Here is a 20,346-nt window from a genome sequence, read left to right as displayed (position 1 = left end):
CACTCATTGGGCAAAAGTACACCGACCACCGCTGCATTCTGTTACTTGATATCCACATAACCCGCACCACCTTCTCCTCCGCGTGTTCTGGGCACGGTTCAACTCGACTAAATGCTTGCCCGTCGCGGTGCCATTGTCCGTCGGAGATTCTTCTCTTTCTCCGTCTCTTCGGTGACGGGAAGCACGCCTTGTTCGCGAAGTTGCGCTAGATATTCTTTGCCTGTGCATCGCGTTAGCAAATATTTTCACATGCGATACCCAGCGCTGCATCTTGGCTTACCGTATTTGTACCCAACTTCGTAGATCTCTTCAAACTTCGCAAAGTCAAGCGTGCCGTACGGATCGATTGGCGGACGCATATACCTGCATCCCGGTGTGTTCTTCGCACGTTCCAGCGCATCAATACTAGACACATACGCGAGGCGCGACTGAATCTCCGACAAAGTCGGAGGGTTGGGGAAGCTAGAGAATGGATTCCACCGATTGAACGTCGCCCAGAAGCCACTCAGTGAGTCGCCAAAAGACTGCGGTGCATTGTCATCAAGACTGCCGACGTCGACGGCGAAGATGACATCTGCACCAAGACTCTTCATGTGCGTGACGGTCAAGTTGTCGATGTAACCACCATCCAAAAGCATACTACCGTTGTCACATAACGGAGGAAGTAATCCAGCAAGCGACATTGATGCGCGAACATAGCGCCAGACGTATCCGCTTGTGTGGATTTCCGAACGCGACTTGCTGATGTTGGTGGTATTACAGTAGAATTCGAGCCAGAAGTCTTCCATTTGTGAGTTACCAAATGTTTTGAAGATACCGCGGTTGAACTCGTGGCCAGTAGTATACGAAGCAGAAGGATAAGTGAGGTCGAGTGCAAATCTCCACATGCTACCCATGCGGCCTGCAAACTTCTTCGCTCGACCATACATGGGAACGACATCCGCATCCCAAGCGTAGAGCGCACCTATGAAGCTGCCGATGGATGTACCACCCACGATGTCGATCGGAATACCAGCTTCCTCAAGCGCGCGGATGATACCGATCTGGGAGATACCACGAGCGCCGCCGCCGCCCAACACAAGACCGACTGAGCGGCCACACAAACGTCGTGCAAGGCGATGAAAGTCACCTTTGAAAGGCGTGTCTGCTGAGTAGAGCGGCGTCTGTCGGACTTTCCTTGAAGTGTACTTCTGGATCTCAGCCTGGATGACTTGTACACGTTGCTTCAGCGCGTTTCCGAAACGTCTTCCGGCGTGATGCACTGGTTCTGAGGTTGCACGGAATGACATTTGAATATGATGGTGACTGCCATTGATCCATGGGCGGTTGCGCAGCCACTTTCTCGTCAATCCCGAAGGACAGTACCTTTCCGAATGCAGAAGCACGAGCTCCTTACGCGCAGTCGTCTTTGTTGTCAAAAGGAATCGCTCGTACTCGCCAATGTTTGGTGACGACTCAGCTAGGCCCACAAGGAGAATGCAATCGGCTTGGTTGATACACGTCTGAGTCCAGGGCGACTTGACTGGTGTATCGGCGACATAGATGACCATACCATACCTTTCCTCTAAATCGGCAAGGTATTGCGAAAGTTTGAGTTTGCCCATGCGGCTGAAGGCATGTCTTCCGAGGTGATTTAGAATGGCAGCCTGATTGAGAGATACCACACCTTGTGGCATACCAATTTGAGTGAGTGCGTTTACTAGGCGACTTCCAAAGTCTACCACTGGAATTCCGGCAGTCACCGGAAGAACAGCAACAGTACGGAGATTGACGGTGGAAGACACATTCGCCCGAGTGGCTTTTGTGCCACGCTCTTTGCTTTGTTCATGTAGTGGATCATCAACTAAAGCTCGCATTCGAGACGCGATGATCTTTGAGATCTTGATGGTGATACCGGGATGTTCCAGAGCAAGGCTATTGAAAAGAGTCTTCGGGAACTTTGCAAGTTCTGTATCTCGAATAGCATGTAGCGATCCAGGTCGAGAGGATTCCGTGAGTACTTCAAGTTCACCAACGCTATCGCCTTGGCCATATTCCCCAATAACCTTTACAGCGCTGCTTTCAGCGTCGCGGATGGCTCGCAATCGTCCATTCAAGACGATGTAGATAGCGTCACTCTCTTCGCCCTGATTGTAGATGACTTGACCAGCGTTCACTTGAACCCATTCCAAAGCGAAGTCGATATGCTGAATCAAACGTGGGAGGAGTGTCGTGAGACGTTTTGCTATCGTGAGTAGTACGACAGGATACCGTTCGACAATCCTCTCAATTGCTGAGCGGGGCAAGAAACCTACGTAAACATCCGTCTTAGCTGTTACATCGACGAAGGATCGGTTCGACGATACCGCTCCCAGATAGCCAGCTAATCCACCAGGCTTAGTCATAAACAGACTGCGCCTTGTCCGCTTTTTCTTACTGCCATCTGCAGCAGTTCGCGAAGGAGTACCTGATCCTGCTGGGCGTGGTGACGAACCAAAAAGGTCATCTTCAGTCAAGCCAGGCCCATTTGGAAGTGTCCCTAGCACGTTGGTTTCGGGTCCGTCGTCTTCAATGGGCACGCTCACATCCAGGAATCCATCGATCACGTAGTACAAGCCAGGGTTCCTTTCTCCTTGTTCCACAAGTACGGAATCTTTGGGGAAGAAAACAATTTCCACATCGTTGACGACTTCTTCTAATATGTTGTGTGACCCTGCAGCGCTCATGCTGGACATCCCTGATGCTGACGCTACAGACTCTGTGTCTCCGTCCCGCGAGCCCCCAGCATAAGGGTCAATGAAACCAAATGCGTTCGTGAAGACAGCCTTTTGTCTTTTGGCGTCAAAGGAGACAAGCTGAGGTGATTGTTCCACCGAGGCAGTTGGCCTGGGCATGGGATTCTCCGGATTAGTGAGTCCGATAGCCTTGAACATACACCCCAGTATAGACTCCCTAAACACTGTAGCTTCATCGATAGATTCTTGGCGGTGGAGGGTTTTGGGACGTAGCGAGGGAGACGCGAAAGGGTTGAAATTGCTAGCTTCCAATGGTGTGCGGATGTCACGACGGTCCTGTTGATGTTGATATGGCTGAGAAAAGCTGCTACGGCCGCTGCGACCGGTCCCTCGCGCCATCTGCGAGTTGGTCAACAGATCACCTGCGCTGATTCGGTCGTTGCGCGGTCCCTGGTCAGGTGATGTGATCTTGGGTAATGCTTGATTACTTATGTTAGTGTTGGCTCCACGGGCGGCGGCAAGCCGGGCCTGTGCAGCTGTTCCTCTTCTCAACGAGACACTGGATCTCCGTCGGCGACCAGCTCCAGGGTTGTGCAATGCTATTCCCTTCATGCCCTCGTCTGAGCCAATACGTTCCGTTTCCTTTGCAAACTTCTCCTTGAGTCGTTCAAGAGGAGCATCACGTAGAAACCCTGGAAGATCGTATGTAGTGTACTTATTCATGAGCTTTTCTGTGCGGAGGACCTCATTCGTCAGACTAAGGTAAGCATGGCTGGTCGCAAGAGTAACCCTCTGGAGCCGCGTGAGGATGACCTGAACAATATGCGCCGTCGCTTTAGGGTATATGCGCGTTAATCGACGAAATGCAGTAGCCGGAATGATAGCGATGGTTGTGTCTACGGTTGCGCGCGCGACAATATCTGGATGGGCAGACTTGGGTTTCGCTGGACGCGAAGGTGATCCTCGAGTTTTGCTGTGCTTGATACGCTCGTCACCGAAGCCATCCAAATCCAGCGATAAGGGCGGTACACTTTGAAGTCGACCGCCTGCTGTTGGACTGTTTAAAGTGGATGTTCTTCGATGCCGTATTTTGGCCTCAGGGACTTCGTGTGGAGTGTGTGGTCTCGAATCGTCGAAAACAAAGCTACTGTTTCGCGACATGGATGGTCTTGCTTCTCGTTGAGGTGTCCCCGGCACACTTGGTCGTGGGTCTTCATCTTCGTCATGACGCAGCTTGACATCTTCTGTAAATAGAGAGAGAATGGAGAAAAGCGAAGACATTGGTGCTCCATTTTTCACTTCAGTAAGAAGCTGGTAGCCCTGTCGGTGGCGGTCGCCGGGTGTTTCCTCGCCCATGTCATCCTCGTCAGAATCCGAATCATTCCGATTTGACTTGACAAAGATCTGAACTAAACCATCTACTACGAGACAGAAGCCTTTCTCTTCTTCCAAGAGAATGGTCTCGCCAGCTACCAACCGGCGAGTCTGCATGGTGCGGGTCAGCTCGTGAAAGACTGGGCGCTCCAAGTAACCGAACACTTTGATCGCGCTCAAGAATTCATCAAGGTAGTTAGACAAGCCCCTCTTGGAGTCGCTCTCGGCACTGTCTGGAAAGACCTCGACTTGTGGTTCTTCACGCTGCGGCTCAGGTGGTAGTCGTGCGTACATAGTCATGTATCTATATCTCACGAAGTAGCTGACGGTAGATACAACGAAGACGACAACGAGCATCCTGTAGAAGTTTAGCTAAGCACCATGGAGAAGGCCGGAGACGTACAGAGTTGTGAAGTTCATTGTAAAGGTCAAGCTCATTGAAAAGAGCGTGAACAGCCATGTCGGTAGGGTATATGTAACCCAGTACAGAAGGGTAGGCAGTACACTGAGAATGGACAGAATGACACGCCCTAAGAGACCAAAGTTGGTCGACGGTGTGGTATCGGCGGGTTTCATGCCGAGCACAGAGTTGGATATCGCCTCTGCTGTGTTATATACAACTGCTCTGGAGACATCCGCGAGTGACCGAGACGTGGCAGTTCCTGGAACTGCCATGGTGGCCATGGTGGGCGAAGAGAGATCAGTACCGAATTCGGACCGTCACGAGCAAGTGTTTCCAGAAATTTCTAGAGTTGCTAATCTAGGGCGGTAGAGTCAGGACTCCCATGATGTGCCGTGCTGTGGGCACGTTGAAAACCGCGGGTATGTACTGGGGGACACTTGCATGTGGGGGGCCAGCTTGTGAAAGTGCGCCCGTGCATCGATTAGCGCGGAAGTCGCGAAACTCCACCGCGGTAGGCCTGGAGCTCTCACTCGCGCGCCGGAGCTTGTCAATACACCTCACCAATTGCGCCACGATGCCGCCTTTTAAAGATGACCAAATTATCGTGAGTCTCACGTGCCAGTGTCGAGTAGCGTAAAAGCGCTAACCCCATCAGATCATTGCGCCTGGCTCTGAGACCACAGTCGCGCAGCTGGGCCTTCCCGAGTCCTTCACTCCAGCGCGTCTGCGCGTGAGATCGCGCATGTTCCCTGCCGAGAAGGAAGGTGAATTTGAGCCCTACAAGATTCGGAGAAAGCAGGATCAACCCGCCGCGACAAATGGCGAACCCAAAGACGAATCGCAGGAAGAGAAGAAGCCCGCCGAAGGCGACGATGAAGTTGTATGGGAAGAAGACCGTGTATCAGAGGAAGGCGCGATATGGCCCATTCAACAAGGCAAAATCGTTGACTGGCCATGCTTCTTTGCCCTCATCACCCATACCTACAACTCTCTGAACCCGCCCTTCCACACACCGATCCTGCTTATCACCCAACCGGCGTGGACCCCACGCGAGCACGAGAAGCTCACCCAGTTCTTCTTCGAGAAGTTCAAGGTGCCAGCTTTCGGACTGATGGATGCGGCACTAGCGACGACATGGGCATATGGTGTACATACAGCGACAGTCATCGATGTGGGCAAAGACAAGGCAGACATCACTGCTGTGAGCGAGTTCATCCCGCACACACAGGGCAGGGTCATCTCCTTGGAAGGCTGCGGAGGCGAAGCCTTCACTCAAGGGCTTTTGTCTAAACTGAAATCCAAGGGACTCAACCGCGATATGTGTGAGCAACTCAAGAGGTCGCCGATTTGCGAGCTGCTACCCCCGGGAACACCTTTACCAGGACCGGGAGATGCCCCCACAAAGGACGCTCCTACAAACCCTGCGGCAGTTGCATCGACCGGTGCGACTGGACCTGGCCCAGCTGCAGCAGCCTCGATCGGGAACGTGCCACGAGGCCCTGGCATAGATACAGAAGTTGGCGAAGACACTAGCCTCGAAGAGAGTGAAGGCGTCTTGGACGTGGCAAGCATTGTGGCTGGCGGCAAGATGTCTGAGTACCTCGCCAAGAAGGAGAAGGAGAAGCAGGAGAAGGCCAATGCAAAGAAGAAGGGTGGTCCGGCCCCGACAGCCAATAAGCCGGTCAGGTTACCTAACTCTCGACTGGAGAAGGCCACATTCTTGTACGAGGACCACGCGCTTCTGGACACCTTGAAGAACATGAACCTTAATACCCAGGAGATGGCAGATGCGAAGGGCGCCCTGGACGAAGGCCCGAACAGAAAAGGACAAGAGAATGGGGAGAATGGCGACCTTGCTTCTGCAACTGAAGCAAACGGTACTGGCGAATCTGGTCCTACCGGTAAACGAACAGGATCAATAAGACGCGAGATTGAGGTCGGCACCGAGCGATTCATGGCTGATGGTGATGGTACATTGGAAAAGATTGCAGATGCCGTGTATAGGGCTATATCGTCTATTGACGAGGTTGGCAAAAGAAGTGACCTGTGGGAACAGCTCGTCGTTTGTGGCAACGGGTCCAAGCTGCGAGGTAAGTTTCGACCTTGTTCTGATCGTTACAACGCGTATGCTAACATCTACATAGGCTTCAAGGAGTCTCTGCTCCAGACGATCCAGACCAAGTATCTGGTCTCGCCCTCTTCTGCCACGATTTTCACATCTGAGATCCCATCCAATGTCTCAACGCCTCTTGGAACCGGAGCGAACACACCGCAGCCCCAGCTCGGCCCCCACGGCGGCTCGCAAGTCAATCCGCTCCTGCTTGCAGCAACAACCGCGCAGACACAACACATGATGCCCCATGGAGGCATTCCTGGCATGTCGGGCAACACCCACTCATCGCACGGCCAAACGCCCACTACGATCAAGTTCATCAAGCCACCGGAGTATTTCCCCGAATTCAAAGACGTCGGCTTTGACGAGTCGGCCTTCCTAGGTGCTCAGGTCGCAGCAAAGGTCATCTTCGTAGTCGACCAGGGTCAAAGTAAGGGCTACATGACACGTCCTGACTACAACGACCAGGGACCACAAGGTATCCACGACTACAGCCTGTAGTTTAGGTGATGAATTAGCAATGTGTTACTTTTCAACCCAGCCATTTTGGAGTTTAGGCACGGTTATGGATATCCCGGCGTTGCCAAAAAGGAAAGCCTGGGGTAAAGTTTGGTCCAACAGGCGATTGCACATATGTAGCGATAGGCGAGCGACGCATCGCGAGATGCAACCCTCCAAATTCATTTTCATGACCACTTACAAGCCACCTCTTTCCTTTTCGCCTCGACAAGATTGTGGAAGTGAAACGCCCATTTGTTGCTTCTGCTAATTGGCATCGGAGTACGCCGATCGCCCTGGCGGTTTCGCTCCGCTCCCCACGTGCTAGACATTAGCGAGCAACTAACCGGATCTAGCCGTCCTTACCTATGGCAACTGATACAGATAAGTACTGCCTGTGCCACCCGGCTCCTGTTGCTCTTGTCTTGATCGTCTTCTTGATTCTTATGCCAAACTTCTAACGGCCCCTATTTGTGCGAATCCTGAAAACGTTACGCTTACGTCCCTTATCACAAAGTTCTCCACTTGGATCCGCGTCTCGGTACCTGCTCCGGTCTATTGCCGCGGCTAGAACACGTCTTCACTTCTACGAGCTGGAAAGCCGAAACTTGTTGCTTGAAGAGGAGGAATTTCTGAACAGAAAAAGACATACAAACTTCAACATGGCAGCATCAGCACCGATATCGAAATCCATCTACATCGGCCCCTTTGTTCACAGTAAATCACTCTCTGAACTTGAGATCCAAGAACATGGCGCAATCGGCGTAGATGAAGATGGCATAATCCGTTTTGTCGAACGGAATCTACAAGATGGTAGCCTTTCCAATCTGATCCAGCAGAAGGGAGATGACTGGACTGATGCGCAGATCGTCGAGATAAATGGATCTGGTTTCTTCTTCCCCGGCTTCATAGATACACACGTCCACGCACCTCAACATCCCAATACCGGTCTTTTCGGAAAGACTACGCTGCTAGATTGGTTACAAAAGTACACCTTTCCCATGGAATCTTCGTTCAAGAACGTTCCTCTCGCACACCGTGTGTATCAGAATTTCGTTTCGCGGACATTATCGCATGGCACAACGACTGCTGCATACTTCGCCACGATCCATGTGCCAGCCACCAACGCCCTCGCAGATATATGTCTGAAGCGAGGCCAAAGAGCCCTGGTTGGCAGGGTGTGTATGAACAGCGACCTAAGCCCCGAGTACTACAGAGACGAGAGTGTAGAGAGCAGTTATGCCGATTCAAAAGCTAGTATCGACTACATACGCTCCATCGATCCAAAGGGCGAGATCGTGAAACCCATCATCACACCCCGTTTTGCGCCTAGCTGTACAACAGATTGTCTCTCCGCTATGGGTAGATTAGCGAAAGAGACGGATGCGCATGTTCAAACGCACATTTCGGAGAACAAAGGCGAGATTGAGCTTGTCAAGGAGTTATTCCCGGAGAGTAAGAGCTACACGGATGTGTACGAGACACATGGGTTGTTGACAGATAAAACGATCTTGGCGCATGCGGTACATCTTTCAGATGAGGAGAGGAAGCTGATTTTGGAGCGGAAGAGCAAGATCTCTCATTGCCCAGCATCAAATACGGCTATCACCTCTGGATGTGCACCCATCAGATCACTGCTCGATGAAGGACATACAATCGGTCTTGGAACAGATATTTCGGGTGGTAACTCGCCATCGATATTGGAGAATGTACGACAGGCGATATGGGTGTCGCGACATCTGTGTATCCAAACTTCGAGTGATGCTGTGAAACTCTCGACGGAGGAAGCTTTGTATCTTGCTACGAGAGGCGGTGCAGCAGTCGTAGGGATGGAAGACAAGGTTGGCGGGTTCGAGGTTGGGAAGGAATGGGACGCGCAGATGATCAGCCTCGGCGTTGTTAGCGAGGAGGGGTGCCAGGATGGTGCATTTGAAGAGGGCCCGGTAGACGTATTTGGATGGGAGAGCTGGTCGGATAAGGTGGAGAAGTGGGTGTACAGTGGTGATGATCGGAATACGACTGCGGTATGGGTAAGGGGTCGGCTTGTGCATGCAACGAGTAGGTATCCTGGGATCAGGAGAGCTGCAACGCCTTGATAGTCGGCTTTAATTGGCGGGCTTAAATCCGTGTTCAATCGTGATAGTTGGCGAGAAACAGAAGTTACCACTGTGTTGACAAAATGCGACCTATGACATGCCTGTGAATTCTTTCTGATGTGTTCAAGGACATCCGATTTTCTGGCTCTTGTTCCTCTTCATCATGCAGATCAGTCATCGATGATTGTGACAACACATGTAATTCTGTCTTTAGACCACTTGACATCCAGAATTTTTGATAGCATCTCGCCAAATCCTATAAGTCTCTTTCTTTTCTCGATCAGCTCGATCAACCCGTCTTGAGAAAACCTTATGGAGTTCTTAGACGCAGTACAGTATCAGCGAGGCAAGGCAGGATTTTGCATATGACGCAGCTTCAGATCTTACTTATGTTGCGAGTGCTATTGTTCCAGCCATATCAGCCTTTCACGGTGTGGCAGAACAACCGAACTGTGAAATGTGCTGGTGCAGCTGGGGTGTTGCTGAGCTTGGACCTCAACGCGAAGTCCTGCCGTTCCAGCTTGACTCGTCATCACAATTGCTACGACATGATGTCCGTACATGAACGAGGCGCAAGGCCAGACCTCATGAACGAGTAACAGAGGGAGCCCATGTGCTCGCATCTTCTGCATCGCCTACCTCACGGAGAAATTTCCTGCGGCACCTGCCGACGGCTCAGCACGCACCGTTCTCTGTCCATAACACGGGAAGCCGCGTGCGACTGAAACGCCCAGCCTCATGTGGATGGTATCCACGAAACAAACGTAGCAATTCTCTCCTCGAGCACGAATCTTGCATTACGAAACAAGGATTCAAAACAATCCTGCTTCGGTTCGTAATGTCCGATTAGACCCACCACTTATGCGGCGCAACAGGGTCACGATCGTACATGAATTAATACGAGTTACGGGTGTACAAACAACATAGTATAATAGGGTTGAGCTACAGTCTCGTGGTAAAAGAGAATACCAACCACTTACATTCGTTTTGTTTCTGCTTTCCACGTTAACTTCATTGTCATTCGTTTAGAAAATCACCATGGTGAACTTCAATTCCATCGTCGCATTTTCGACATTTGGTCTGGGTGCGCTGGCACACCCAACCATCAAGCACATTGACAGGCGCTTCTGCTCTCTCGAGGAACGCAGCGTCTTTGCCCGTGCCGAAGACCTTACTTCCCGCGCCACTATCCCCAAAGCGACAACATGGAATCCGCCCTCTACCATGACCACTGGTTTGGATCAGGTCTGGAAGCAGACTATGAAGGAGAACCCGCAAGGCCTCCAGGACAAGAACTGGATCACCGACCAATGGATCGCCAACAACGGCAGTATCAACTACTGCGTTCGCTGGAACCACTCCGGCAAAAGCACCGCGACTGCGCGTGCCTCTACTGTCAAAGCCCTGCAGCGCTCGATGCAGAAGTGGTTCGATATACTCGTTGGATTCGAAGGCTTCCCGCTCACCGAACTCAATGTCAACGTTGTTGGCTACGCCGTCAAGAACAAGAACCTCATCGAAGGCGACACCACCGGTCTTGACATCTACACTACAGCTGATGCCGACGGTGTACCTGAGTGCGACGTCCGCTGCTACCGCGGCGCTCATCTCGATGGCGATTTGAGCCAGTGCCCCGGCGGTGAGGCCAGCCGTTTCGACATCAGCCTCTGGCTCGACGAGAGTCTTGAAGGTCAGATGGGTGGTTATGGATACAACTGGGGCCAGGAGATCGGTCCTGACTACTTCTTCAACAATATCGATGAGGAGAACATCCACATTCTGCTTCACGAGATGGGCCATGGCCTCGGTCTTCTAGGTATGTTGCGTACTTATATTCCAAGGGTTGATATTAACGTTAAATCAGACTTCTACGACTGGGTACCCCAGGGCCAGACCAACTTCATTATGATGGCCGGTAGCGCGATGGAGATTACCGAGTTCGATGCTTGGATGCTAAGGGACTGGTGGAGGAAGTTGAAGGCGGAGCGCAAGTGGTAAGCCATTACGCTTACAGTCTCACCGGTACATCGCGCATACAGGCGATAGGAGATTTATGGTTCGTAGTTATCTGCAGCGTCCAGTATCTCGAAGAGGAGGGGTTGGTTCTGTTCTTGTGAATATTTTTATAGCTCGTTGTATTATATAAGCTTTCAATTGTGGTTACCCTCGAAGACTTTAGTAAATTGGATGATCAGATTAGATTGAGCTTTCCACTGCGCACGGATTCTTGGGTGGAAGCCTCGCCGTCCATCAACCCGTAAACAAAACAATCACCTATCAACCGAAAACCATCTTTCACAGATGTATCACCATGAGCAGAGGAGACTCCATCACTATCCCCTATTTGTCCATCTCCTCGGACTATGAATGGAACTTTGCTGCCCTTAAACACGTACACTCTATCACCTTTAACAGTCGTTCTTGGGCCTATGCCCATGTACCCAGTACTTGTGAGAAAGAAGCGCCGGGAGGCTGTCACAGTCTTGAGGGCGTGGTGGATTCCAGATATGCCTTCGTCGAGATTAAAGGGCGCCGTGCGATCGATGGTGTCTCGCGAGATACAACGAGACCACATTCTCCACGCTTCATATGCGTCATGATCGTCACTTGTAGCTCGACGGTAAGAGCCTTTCGTCCCGTGAGCATTCGGAGCAGCGCCCGTATATATTAGGTCTCCGATCAATGTCCGCCAGAAAACATCTTCGCAAGGCTCTCCAGTAGGATAAATCTTGTCGACTGGTTCGAAGAGTTTGGTAAGCAGCTTCCATGTACGTATCACGGCGCATGTGTCATTGATCTGTGTATGTCGGCTGACTTCGCCAACCGTCGAGACATGATCAATATACAGAGCATCAACCTCCAGCACGTGATTCTCTGGGTGGTAAAGGAAAGCGCCTTCATGCTTGTCGCTAGCGTTGTACAAGTGCAAGGATCCAACTCTTTCTATCTCGGTTGGAAGGCATGGAAGTGACCAGTCCATCACCCAGGACGGGAGGCCTTCTAGTCTTTTTCGATTGAGGACAGCTTCAAGATCTCCTGCAAGGACTGATAGTGAACCTGCTCTTAACAGGTTGCTCAATGTGGTTTGAGTAAACGTCGTCGCAGTATCGTTGCTATAATCGGGAACTAGAGCTGGTAATTCTTGCCAATCTGTGGTGAGTCCAAAAAGAGCGAAGATTTTATCTCGTTTGTCGGTGGCTTGTAGAGGCCTAAATTTCCATAATAGATCTAACAACGTCGCGTTGTCTAAGCTGCTATGATGACGAAGTCTTGTTTCCTCGATGCGAAGCACGAAATCGCTGAATCGATCCAAGATATCTTGACCATGGCGCGTGCCAGCTAAGTCCAGACATAGCATGTGACGCTGTTGGACATAGTTCACAGCGGCTTTAGCAAACATTGACCATGGTGCCGAAAGCGGGCCGTAATGTACTGTGGCATTTCTTGAGAGTACGGTCTCTTGAACCACCCAAATTCGCTGCCACTAGCATTTATATCGTCAGCTTGTGTCAGATGATGAGATCGGAGAGAGGCACCCAAGCCATGCTCATCAACTTTGCGAGACCTTCCCATACCCTAAGAGACAGCAGTTGACGCCAATGGGCGTTTGTGACTGTGAATGCATGCCTCCTGGGATGTTCGATCTGATCCAATATAGTGGCTTTGTTGCGGTCCAGTAATTTAAGTAGAGGATACAAAGTACCTTCGGCAAAATCCTGGATCAAACAAAACGCACCAAAGATGTCCGGCCCTGGACGTGTCGAAGACACTGCAGAAGCAGCGGATTGCTCTGATGTGCACGAACCCTCGAAATCGAGGATGAACGTATTCCGTAGCAAATGATCGTTTGAATCACCTTTCCATGCTATTCTAGAAGTAGGATCGTTCGAGAAGCAGGCAACAGCTTCCTCATTAGGCATTGGTTCGCCTAGCCAAATAACCGTCTCGCGACTGTTGCTGTATATTTCACCCATCATGCCCACCTGTTGAGTACGCTCCAGAGGATCTGCTTGGTTTATACACAGAGCATCAGCCCAAAGCAGAACTGTATGGTCAGGCCGTCGAAGTTTGCGCAGAGCCGTGAATAGATTCCGGGAGATTGGAACAGGTTTTCCATTGCATGATATCAGTACTTGACGGGCGACACCTTCAGAACCCCACGTGTACGAGATGGTGATATAACGCCTTCGGACCCGTGCAATGGAGGCTACTTGGAGCTCCGCACAGACATCATCTTCCCAGGTGCCGGGTTGGAGATGCAGCACACGGATCGTACGCGATTTGGCATCGAGTGGTACATAGATGTCGCTGGTAGTCTTCTTGGAGCGTCTTTTGAACTTTGACACGATGCGTTGAGCCATGGTTGTGAATGAAGTATGGATTGTAATCATTCAGCTGAGAAAGTTACATGGTTGCGGTTCGTAATCGCTTGACTCAGCCACTGACAGAGCGGGGCGCTGAAATTGGGGTAGCGGCCATCTCGACACCCCAAGCTGACAGTCGTGGCCCCGGAATCTCGTGGTGGCCATAACTCTGACCTCCTCGGAACATTGCTGATCTGCACTATTCGACATTCGATGAATGATGGGGTGACAAATTTAGCGTTGATTTGAATGTCAGCCATGACGTCATTCACGCACGATCTCGAATGTTCCGTGTCTTGTGGCCTCGAGCGCTTGAGCTCGACGCGTCTCCATCACGCGGCAGATGGCGCTTCCAACGGCCAACTTACTCAACGACATTGTTTTGAGACTGTCTTCTGTTTAACAGTAACAGATTGAATTCGCACTACAAAGATGGCGTACGAAGGGCCTAGCGTTCGCGAAACAAGCTTGTGACGAGCTATCGGAACAGCTAGCTCGTGCCTAGCGGTGTGGAAAAAGGTAAGAAAGACGAACGGGTGGCGCCCCGTGGGCGTCTCCGTGCCAGCTATGTGAATGATCGACATGCTTTTGTACTTTGTTTTAAAGCTGGCATGCCTCAGACGCGTCGGGAATTGCTCCGTTATCAGGACTCTATTCTTCTCTTGGTAGTAGGATATGCCGTTGATGAACTTCCGTCAATCTGCAGTCGCGCTTTTAGCTTCCGCGCGCCTGGTTCTGACTTCCACCAGCAGCGAGCATGACCAGTTCAAAGACGTGACTTGGGATGACCAGAATTGGGTTATAGCGACACATGCTCTGGATCAAGGCCACTACCAATCGCGCTTGACGCTCGCAAATGGTTACTTTGGCGTTAATGTGGCATCCGCAGGTCCTTTTTTCGAAGTCGACGAGCCAGTAAATGGCGACGTCATAAGCGGATGGCCATTGTTCAGCAGACGACAGACTTTCTCGACGATCGCAGGCTTCTGGAACAGCCAACCACGAACGAACGGATCAAACTACCCTTGGTTATATCAGTATGGGTGGGAAAGCTTTACTGCAGGTATTCCACACTCGAGCGGCCTGGCTGTTGAAGCGAACGGCCATTTCTTGAATGCGTCAGTCAATCCCGACCACATTTCGGATTTTGTATCGAGTCTGGATGTAAAAGCTGGAATAGCGAGCTGGCGATATAACTGGAAGCCGGGAGGCTCCGGAGACGGAACTGTCGATGTGGACTATCAGATGTTCGTGCACAAGCTTTACGTCAACAAAGCAGCCGTCAGGCTAAGACTTACGGCGACGCGCGATCTGAATGTAACGGTCTACGATGTTTTAGACGGTGATTGCGCTGTTCGCTCAGACTTTGTCGACAAGAAGTTTGAGGAAGATACCCCTACGATTTGGTCTGCTGTCAGCCCTGGAAACATTACCGACGTCAAGGCCTACGTATATTCGACTTTGGGTGGTAGTGACTGGGTGAACCTTACTTCTCGTAGCAGAGTAGCAGAGGGAATCTTTAGCGGTGGCAATGGCTCAAGCATTGCCCAGTCGCTGCCCGTTGAGTTAGTCGCTTTCCGTCCCACCGAAATCACGAAGTTCATTGGAGTCGCGTCGACCGATGCCTTCCCAGATCCACAGAGCATAGCGCGCAACGCTTCACTTTCCGGCGCTGAAGAGGGCTACTACAAGCTGGTTCACTCTCATATAGAGGAATGGGAGTCGATTCTGACACCAGACTCGGTGGATGATTACCATCTGCCGAATGGATCTCTGCCTGAGGATCCAGACGTGCGGGAGCTGCATATCATGGCGCGAACCAACCCTTTCTACTTATTGTCAAACATGGTCGGACCGAATGCTGTAGCTGCAGCTAACAACAACACGAAGCTCGACATCTACAGCATACCAGTTTGCGGGCTGGGCTCAGACTGCTATGGAGGTATGATTTTCTGGGATGCAGACGTGTGGATGGCACCTGGGGTGCAAGTATCACATCCGCAGCATGCCCAAAACGTTATCAAATATCGTGTGGAGCACTTCGACCAAGCGCAACGTAATGTCGAAACTGCGTACCAATCGAGCAAAAATCAAACAGGCAGGTTCACGCCTGGAGGGGCTGTATATCCATGGACAAGCGGACGATTCGGCAACTGTACCGGAACTGGCGCTTGCTTTGATTACGAATATCATCTCAACGGAGACATCAGCCTCGCCATGAACAACCACTTGATCATCACAGGAGACGAAGTATACTTCAACGACACCCTGCTACCAATCTCGAACGCCATTGCGCATTTCTTTGGTCAATTGCTGGACTTCAACGAAACCTCTGGCGCGTATGAGCTGTGGAATGCTACCGATCCGGACGAGTATGCCAACCAGGTCAATAACATCGGGTTTACTACAGCACTCATGGAACGTCACTTTCTTGAGACAAACGAGTTCAATAGCTGGTTTGGACGCAGTCCCAACGCTAGCTGGGCGGATAAGGCTTCCAAGATGCGACTCCCAATCAATGAGAAGGCCGGCATCATTGTTGAGTATACTGGCATGAATGGGTCAGTAGCCGTCAAGCAGGCCGATGTTGTTCTGGTGGACGATCTGCTACATTACCCCAACCCCTACAGCCTGTCCAACCTGGACTATTACGCGGCAAAGCAGTCTCTCGATGGTCCCGCGATGACTTACTCTTCATTTGCTGTTGTCGCGAACGAAGTATCGCCATCCGGATGCTCGAGCTTTACGTACGACGTATACTCCTCTTCGCCGTACGTCCGCGCACCTTGGTATCAGTATTCCGAGCAACTCATCGATAACGTTGAGGAGAATGGGGGAACACACCCTGCATTCCCTTTCCTAACTGGTATGGGTGGAACCAACCGCGTCGGTATCTTTGGTTACCTTGGCCTGGGTCTATACTACGATAGACTAGACATTGACCCCACGCTGCCGCCACAGATACCATACCTGAACTACCGTACCTTTTACTGGATGGGTCACGGCATTAACGCTACCTCTAACTCAACACATACGACGTTAGCACGTCTGCCACGAGAGAACTACACTCTGCCCTCAGCAAACGCGACGTACTTCGACAAGCCCATTCCCGTCACGATCGGTACCCGCAGCGGACGCAACAACACAACATACGAGCTTGGAGACGAGCCAATTGTAATCCGTAACCGAGCAATGGGCGAAACCCTTACTGTGGGCGGGAACATACTCCAGTGCAAAGCCCTGCTGCCACCTCCACAAGGAAACAAGCCTGGTCAATTTCCAATTGCAGCCATCGACGGTGCCGCAAGCACGAAATGGCAACCTGAACTCGCCAACACCACGAGCTACCTGACCGTGGATCTTGGTACCTCATCTTTCTACCCAGTGAATAAAGTTGTAATGGACTGGGGTAACCAGCCACCCTCACACTTCGAAGTTTACTTTTCCAATAGTACTCTACCGCCATTCGAAAGCCAGTCGGGATCTGATTCTAATTCTGATGTAAGGAACGTGGCGGCAGGAGATGTAGAGATCAGTGCGCCTTGGGATCCGGTTACTGCTTATGAGATCAAGACGTATATCGGCAATCAGACAAATATCAGCCTGGAGCAGAGTGTTTGGAGCGGACGTTATGCGCACTTGGGTATTCGGGGCAATTTGTTCGCCGAGAACGCTACTGATGGTGGGACGGTTGCGGAATGGAGTTTGGTTCAAGAGGGGTATTGAGCGATAGAGTCTGATGTCTGATGTCTGATGTCTGATGAACACTATGCTAGATATACAAGAAAGATTAGACTTCTGAAATCGCGTAGGATTACGATTTAACCTGATGATGCAAACGCCACTGATCATGTCGAACTCTCCGGAAATTTCTTTGCAGACTTTACGTGATTGATTGTTTAGTAACGACAAAGCTGGTACAGAATCCAGCTCCAATCATCTCAAATGTCCCTGGTATACTGATCTCATTCCAGAAACCGCTGACCATGTCATTCTTGATCTCAATCGCGATATTGGAGAGATCGCCACAGTTTCCGTGCTTACCCCAGCCCCACGATATCAAATTGCCTTCCCTTGTTACAGCAAGTATGTGGTCTGACCCAATAGCAATTTTATCCAGAAGTGGTAAATTAGGTGGTACTAGTTGCCACATATTTTCCTTACCCCACGCAGTAAGGGTCCCGTCTTCGAACAATACAAAGATTGCGTGCCACGTTGCGCCAACGTCCTTCCAATTCTTGATATGATCCGGCATATTCGAGATGATGTTGAACTTGTCTTTCCCGAGTAAATGATGCTGTCCTTCGGTTGGGTCGCCAACCAAGTATGTAAAGTCTTTACCACATACAACCTTCTCCGGCTTGAATGGTATGTCCTCAATCTTGGTAGCCACTGTAACTTTGCCAGACAGCGTGTCCCCAAGCTGGCCAAGACGCGCTTTTCCCCAGCCATAGACTGAACCATCGGCCATGACGGCGACATAATGCCAGACTCCTGCTGCAAAGTCGACTACTTTGCCTGGTAGATGGAATCGGGTTGAATCTCCGTCGTCCGAACCCAACTCACCCCAATTGTTGGAGCCGCGAATTTCGACCCAACCGTCTGATGGATTAGGCCCAAGCTCATCGCTTGCGCTCCCGATGAAGGCAGAAGATTCGCATGTAGCTGCGGCAAAGTTGCATCCGGAAGTCAAATTCTGGAAACGGTCGAGTCGAGATTCTGGTATTCCCTTGACCAGCTGACCCTTGCGATTATCGCCAACCCCGTAGATAGTGCCGCGTTTAGTGACGAGCAGCGTATGGTTGTCGCCGCCTTTGATCGTTTTCAGCTCATCAACAGATTTGCTGTAACTCAAAGGAGTAAGATCAGAAATTCGAGTTGGTGTATTAACCATTTCCGCTACTGGTATACCGAGTTGGCCTTCCCCGTTACTTCCAAAGACGTATAATTGGAGGGGCGACTCCCGGAGACTTGTGTCTGCGAGTGACATGCTTGGTTTGCAGTGGCGGTCTTTCGGATGGAAATTCGAGCAAGGGATAACGGAACTGTGTGCTCAGGAAATCGATATGCTTTCACGAAGGGGTGCAGCTATTGTGTCAAGTGTTTTGTTTGATGTTATAGTGCTGGACGACTTGCTTTAGGCAGGCTGTATTGAGTAGTACCCCTCTGGTGTCAACAAAAAAGATTGCGGTAAATCCAAGACGCATTGTTTGTCAAAGGCACCGAGAAACTGCTCTGCTTCAGCGCCTGAGGACGCTCGGCGTGGCAAATCCCCACCAATTCGACGATATAGGCATAAGCCGATAGCATGGGAGTCTACAACCTTATTCATCTAAGAGAATTTTCTTAACGCGAACTGATGTGAACTACAAAAGGAGACTTGCTATTCCTGAGTTTAGTTTTTCCCTTGTATGAGCACTGAAGGTGCCAGTGTCCTTGACCACGCTAGCCAGACAAGACGCTAATCGCTTACAGGGATCGCGACGCACGGACACCCACATTCAATTCTAGCCGGCGTTCACGAACTTCACCTCCACGACGACAGCAAAACCGACCACGCCCACCCGTACTAACCGCACGCACATCCCACAGTCGCCCAACATGGCCTCCCAGAGCGTGCAATGCTTCGGCAAGAAGAAGACCGCGACTGGTACGGATAGCCCACCGCCAAACACACAATCAAGAGAATGACAAAGGCTAACAAAATCGCCAACAGCTGTCGCCCACTGCAAGGTACACACGCAATGCCACGAATCGAGCGCGCAACCGAACATGATACTTACGAGAAATTTCTAGGCCGGAAAGGGTCTCGTCAAGGTTAACGGAAAGCCTCTTTCCCAGATCCAGCCCGAGATCCTGCGATTCAAGGTTTACGAGCCCATCCTGATCCTCGGTGTTGACAAGTTCGGTACGCACACGACGCTCTACGCCAAGTAAAGATGGGGAACAGGAATACTGACAACATGGGCAGCTGATGTCGACATCCGCGTCCGCGTCTCCGGTGGTGGTCACACCTCGCAAGTCTACGCCATCCGCCAAGCCATTGCCAAATCCATCATCGCCTACTACCAGAAGTACGTCGACGAGCACTCAAAGAACCAGCTCAAGCAGGCTCTGATCCAGTACGACCGCACACTTCTCGTTGCCGACAACAGGCGGTGCGAGCCCAAGAAGTTCGGTGGTCCAGGTGCGCGCGCCAGGTACCAGAAGTCTTACCGTTAAGCGGTACATTGGCTTGCTGGTGGAGGAGAAGAAACACAGAGGGTGTGTGGGGGAGCATGGAGCGGTGTTCATCCTGGGCTTTTTCATGGGGTCTTCTACTGTCTACTATCTATCCCTCAAGGACGAGGTTACGTGACATGGCGCGCAACGGCTGCCTGATACGATCCCGCGGCTTGTGACGATAAAAATGAATACATTGGTTGCAAGAACACGGACAAGGGCATTCGGAGTGTGGATGACCATGAACCCCAGTGAGAACATAGGGATAAGCGAATGCCAAATCAATCTGTTCAGGGCAAGTACCGACATGTCCAAAGTGATGCAGGCAGAGGCTTGTGAGGTTCGACTGATGCAGTGGCACAGCGGATCAGACAGCCATATCTTGCATGTGTGGCCGCACTTTACAAACAGAAGTCAAGTCACACAGTCATTCGATGAAGAAGGCAATGGACTCTATTAACGGTCTAACATTTGCATCTCCAACACCAGCGCTTCCATGCATTAACACAAAGATGTCTCCAGTTTACCTCCCCAACTAAGAGAGGTCAAGGCTGTTGTTGGT

At 51.1% G+C, this 20,346-nt stretch overlaps 8 protein-coding genes across 8 annotated transcripts; 5 read left to right on the top strand and 3 right to left on the bottom strand.

Annotated features, from left to right (window-relative positions):
* Nucleotides 1-107: 107 nt before the first annotated feature.
* AA0111_g598 (Lysophospholipase) lies at nucleotides 108-4,772 on the bottom strand (the record flags this gene model as incomplete). Its single annotated transcript, XM_028652151.1, has 3 exons — nucleotides 108-220; nucleotides 281-4,446; nucleotides 4,492-4,772. The coding sequence occupies 3 exons, from the start codon at nucleotides 4,770-4,772 to the stop codon at nucleotides 108-110; spliced, it is 4,560 nt and encodes a 1,519-aa protein (XP_028511786.1).
* A 293-nt stretch (nucleotides 4,773-5,065) lies between these two features.
* On the top strand, nucleotides 5,066-7,105 carry AA0111_g597 (hypothetical protein; the record flags this gene model as incomplete). Its single annotated transcript, XM_028652140.1, has 3 exons — nucleotides 5,066-5,095; nucleotides 5,147-6,581; nucleotides 6,636-7,105. The coding sequence occupies 3 exons, from the start codon at nucleotides 5,066-5,068 to the stop codon at nucleotides 7,103-7,105; spliced, it is 1,935 nt and encodes a 644-aa protein (XP_028511787.1).
* Nucleotides 7,106-7,764: 659 nt separating this feature from the next.
* Nucleotides 7,765-9,198, top strand: AA0111_g596 (putative guanine deaminase; the record flags this gene model as incomplete). The annotated part of the gene is made up of 1 exon (XM_028652129.1): nucleotides 7,765-9,198. The coding sequence occupies one exon, from the start codon at nucleotides 7,765-7,767 to the stop codon at nucleotides 9,196-9,198; it is 1,434 nt and encodes a 477-aa protein (XP_028511788.1).
* Nucleotides 9,199-10,236: 1,038 nt separating this feature from the next.
* AA0111_g595 (hypothetical protein) lies at nucleotides 10,237-11,196 on the top strand (the record flags this gene model as incomplete). Its single annotated transcript, XM_028652118.1, has 2 exons — nucleotides 10,237-11,014; nucleotides 11,063-11,196. 2 exons carry the CDS (start codon nucleotides 10,237-10,239, stop codon nucleotides 11,194-11,196), a joined length of 912 nt encoding a protein of 303 aa, XP_028511789.1.
* A 1,511-nt stretch (nucleotides 11,197-12,707) lies between these two features.
* Nucleotides 12,708-13,559, bottom strand: AA0111_g594 (hypothetical protein; the record flags this gene model as incomplete). The annotated part of the gene is made up of 1 exon (XM_028652107.1): nucleotides 12,708-13,559. The coding sequence occupies one exon, from the start codon at nucleotides 13,557-13,559 to the stop codon at nucleotides 12,708-12,710; it is 852 nt and encodes a 283-aa protein (XP_028511790.1).
* A 687-nt stretch (nucleotides 13,560-14,246) lies between these two features.
* On the top strand, nucleotides 14,247-17,288 carry AA0111_g593 (Cell wall acid trehalase; the record flags this gene model as incomplete). The annotated part of the gene is made up of 1 exon (XM_028652096.1): nucleotides 14,247-17,288. One exon carries the CDS (start codon nucleotides 14,247-14,249, stop codon nucleotides 17,286-17,288), a length of 3,042 nt encoding a protein of 1,013 aa, XP_028511791.1.
* A 157-nt stretch (nucleotides 17,289-17,445) lies between these two features.
* On the bottom strand, nucleotides 17,446-18,552 carry AA0111_g592 (hypothetical protein; the record flags this gene model as incomplete). Its single annotated transcript, XM_028652085.1, has 1 exon — nucleotides 17,446-18,552. One exon carries the CDS (start codon nucleotides 18,550-18,552, stop codon nucleotides 17,446-17,448), a length of 1,107 nt encoding a protein of 368 aa, XP_028511792.1.
* Nucleotides 18,553-19,163: 611 nt separating this feature from the next.
* Nucleotides 19,164-19,784, top strand: AA0111_g591 (hypothetical protein; the record flags this gene model as incomplete). Its single annotated transcript, XM_028652074.1, has 4 exons — nucleotides 19,164-19,212; nucleotides 19,279-19,295; nucleotides 19,359-19,470; nucleotides 19,534-19,784. The coding sequence occupies 4 exons, from the start codon at nucleotides 19,164-19,166 to the stop codon at nucleotides 19,782-19,784; spliced, it is 429 nt and encodes a 142-aa protein (XP_028511793.1).
* Between the last annotated feature and the right edge of the window lie 562 nt (nucleotides 19,785-20,346).

This window comes from Alternaria arborescens (assembly GCF_004154835.1).
Source record: "Alternaria arborescens strain FERA 675 chromosome Unknown contig_1, whole genome shotgun sequence".
NCBI classification, from domain to species: Eukaryota; Fungi; Ascomycota; class Dothideomycetes; order Pleosporales; family Pleosporaceae; genus Alternaria; species Alternaria arborescens.
The sequence above is the reverse complement of the archived record's forward strand: the minus strand, read 5'-3'. Positions and strand labels throughout refer to the sequence as shown.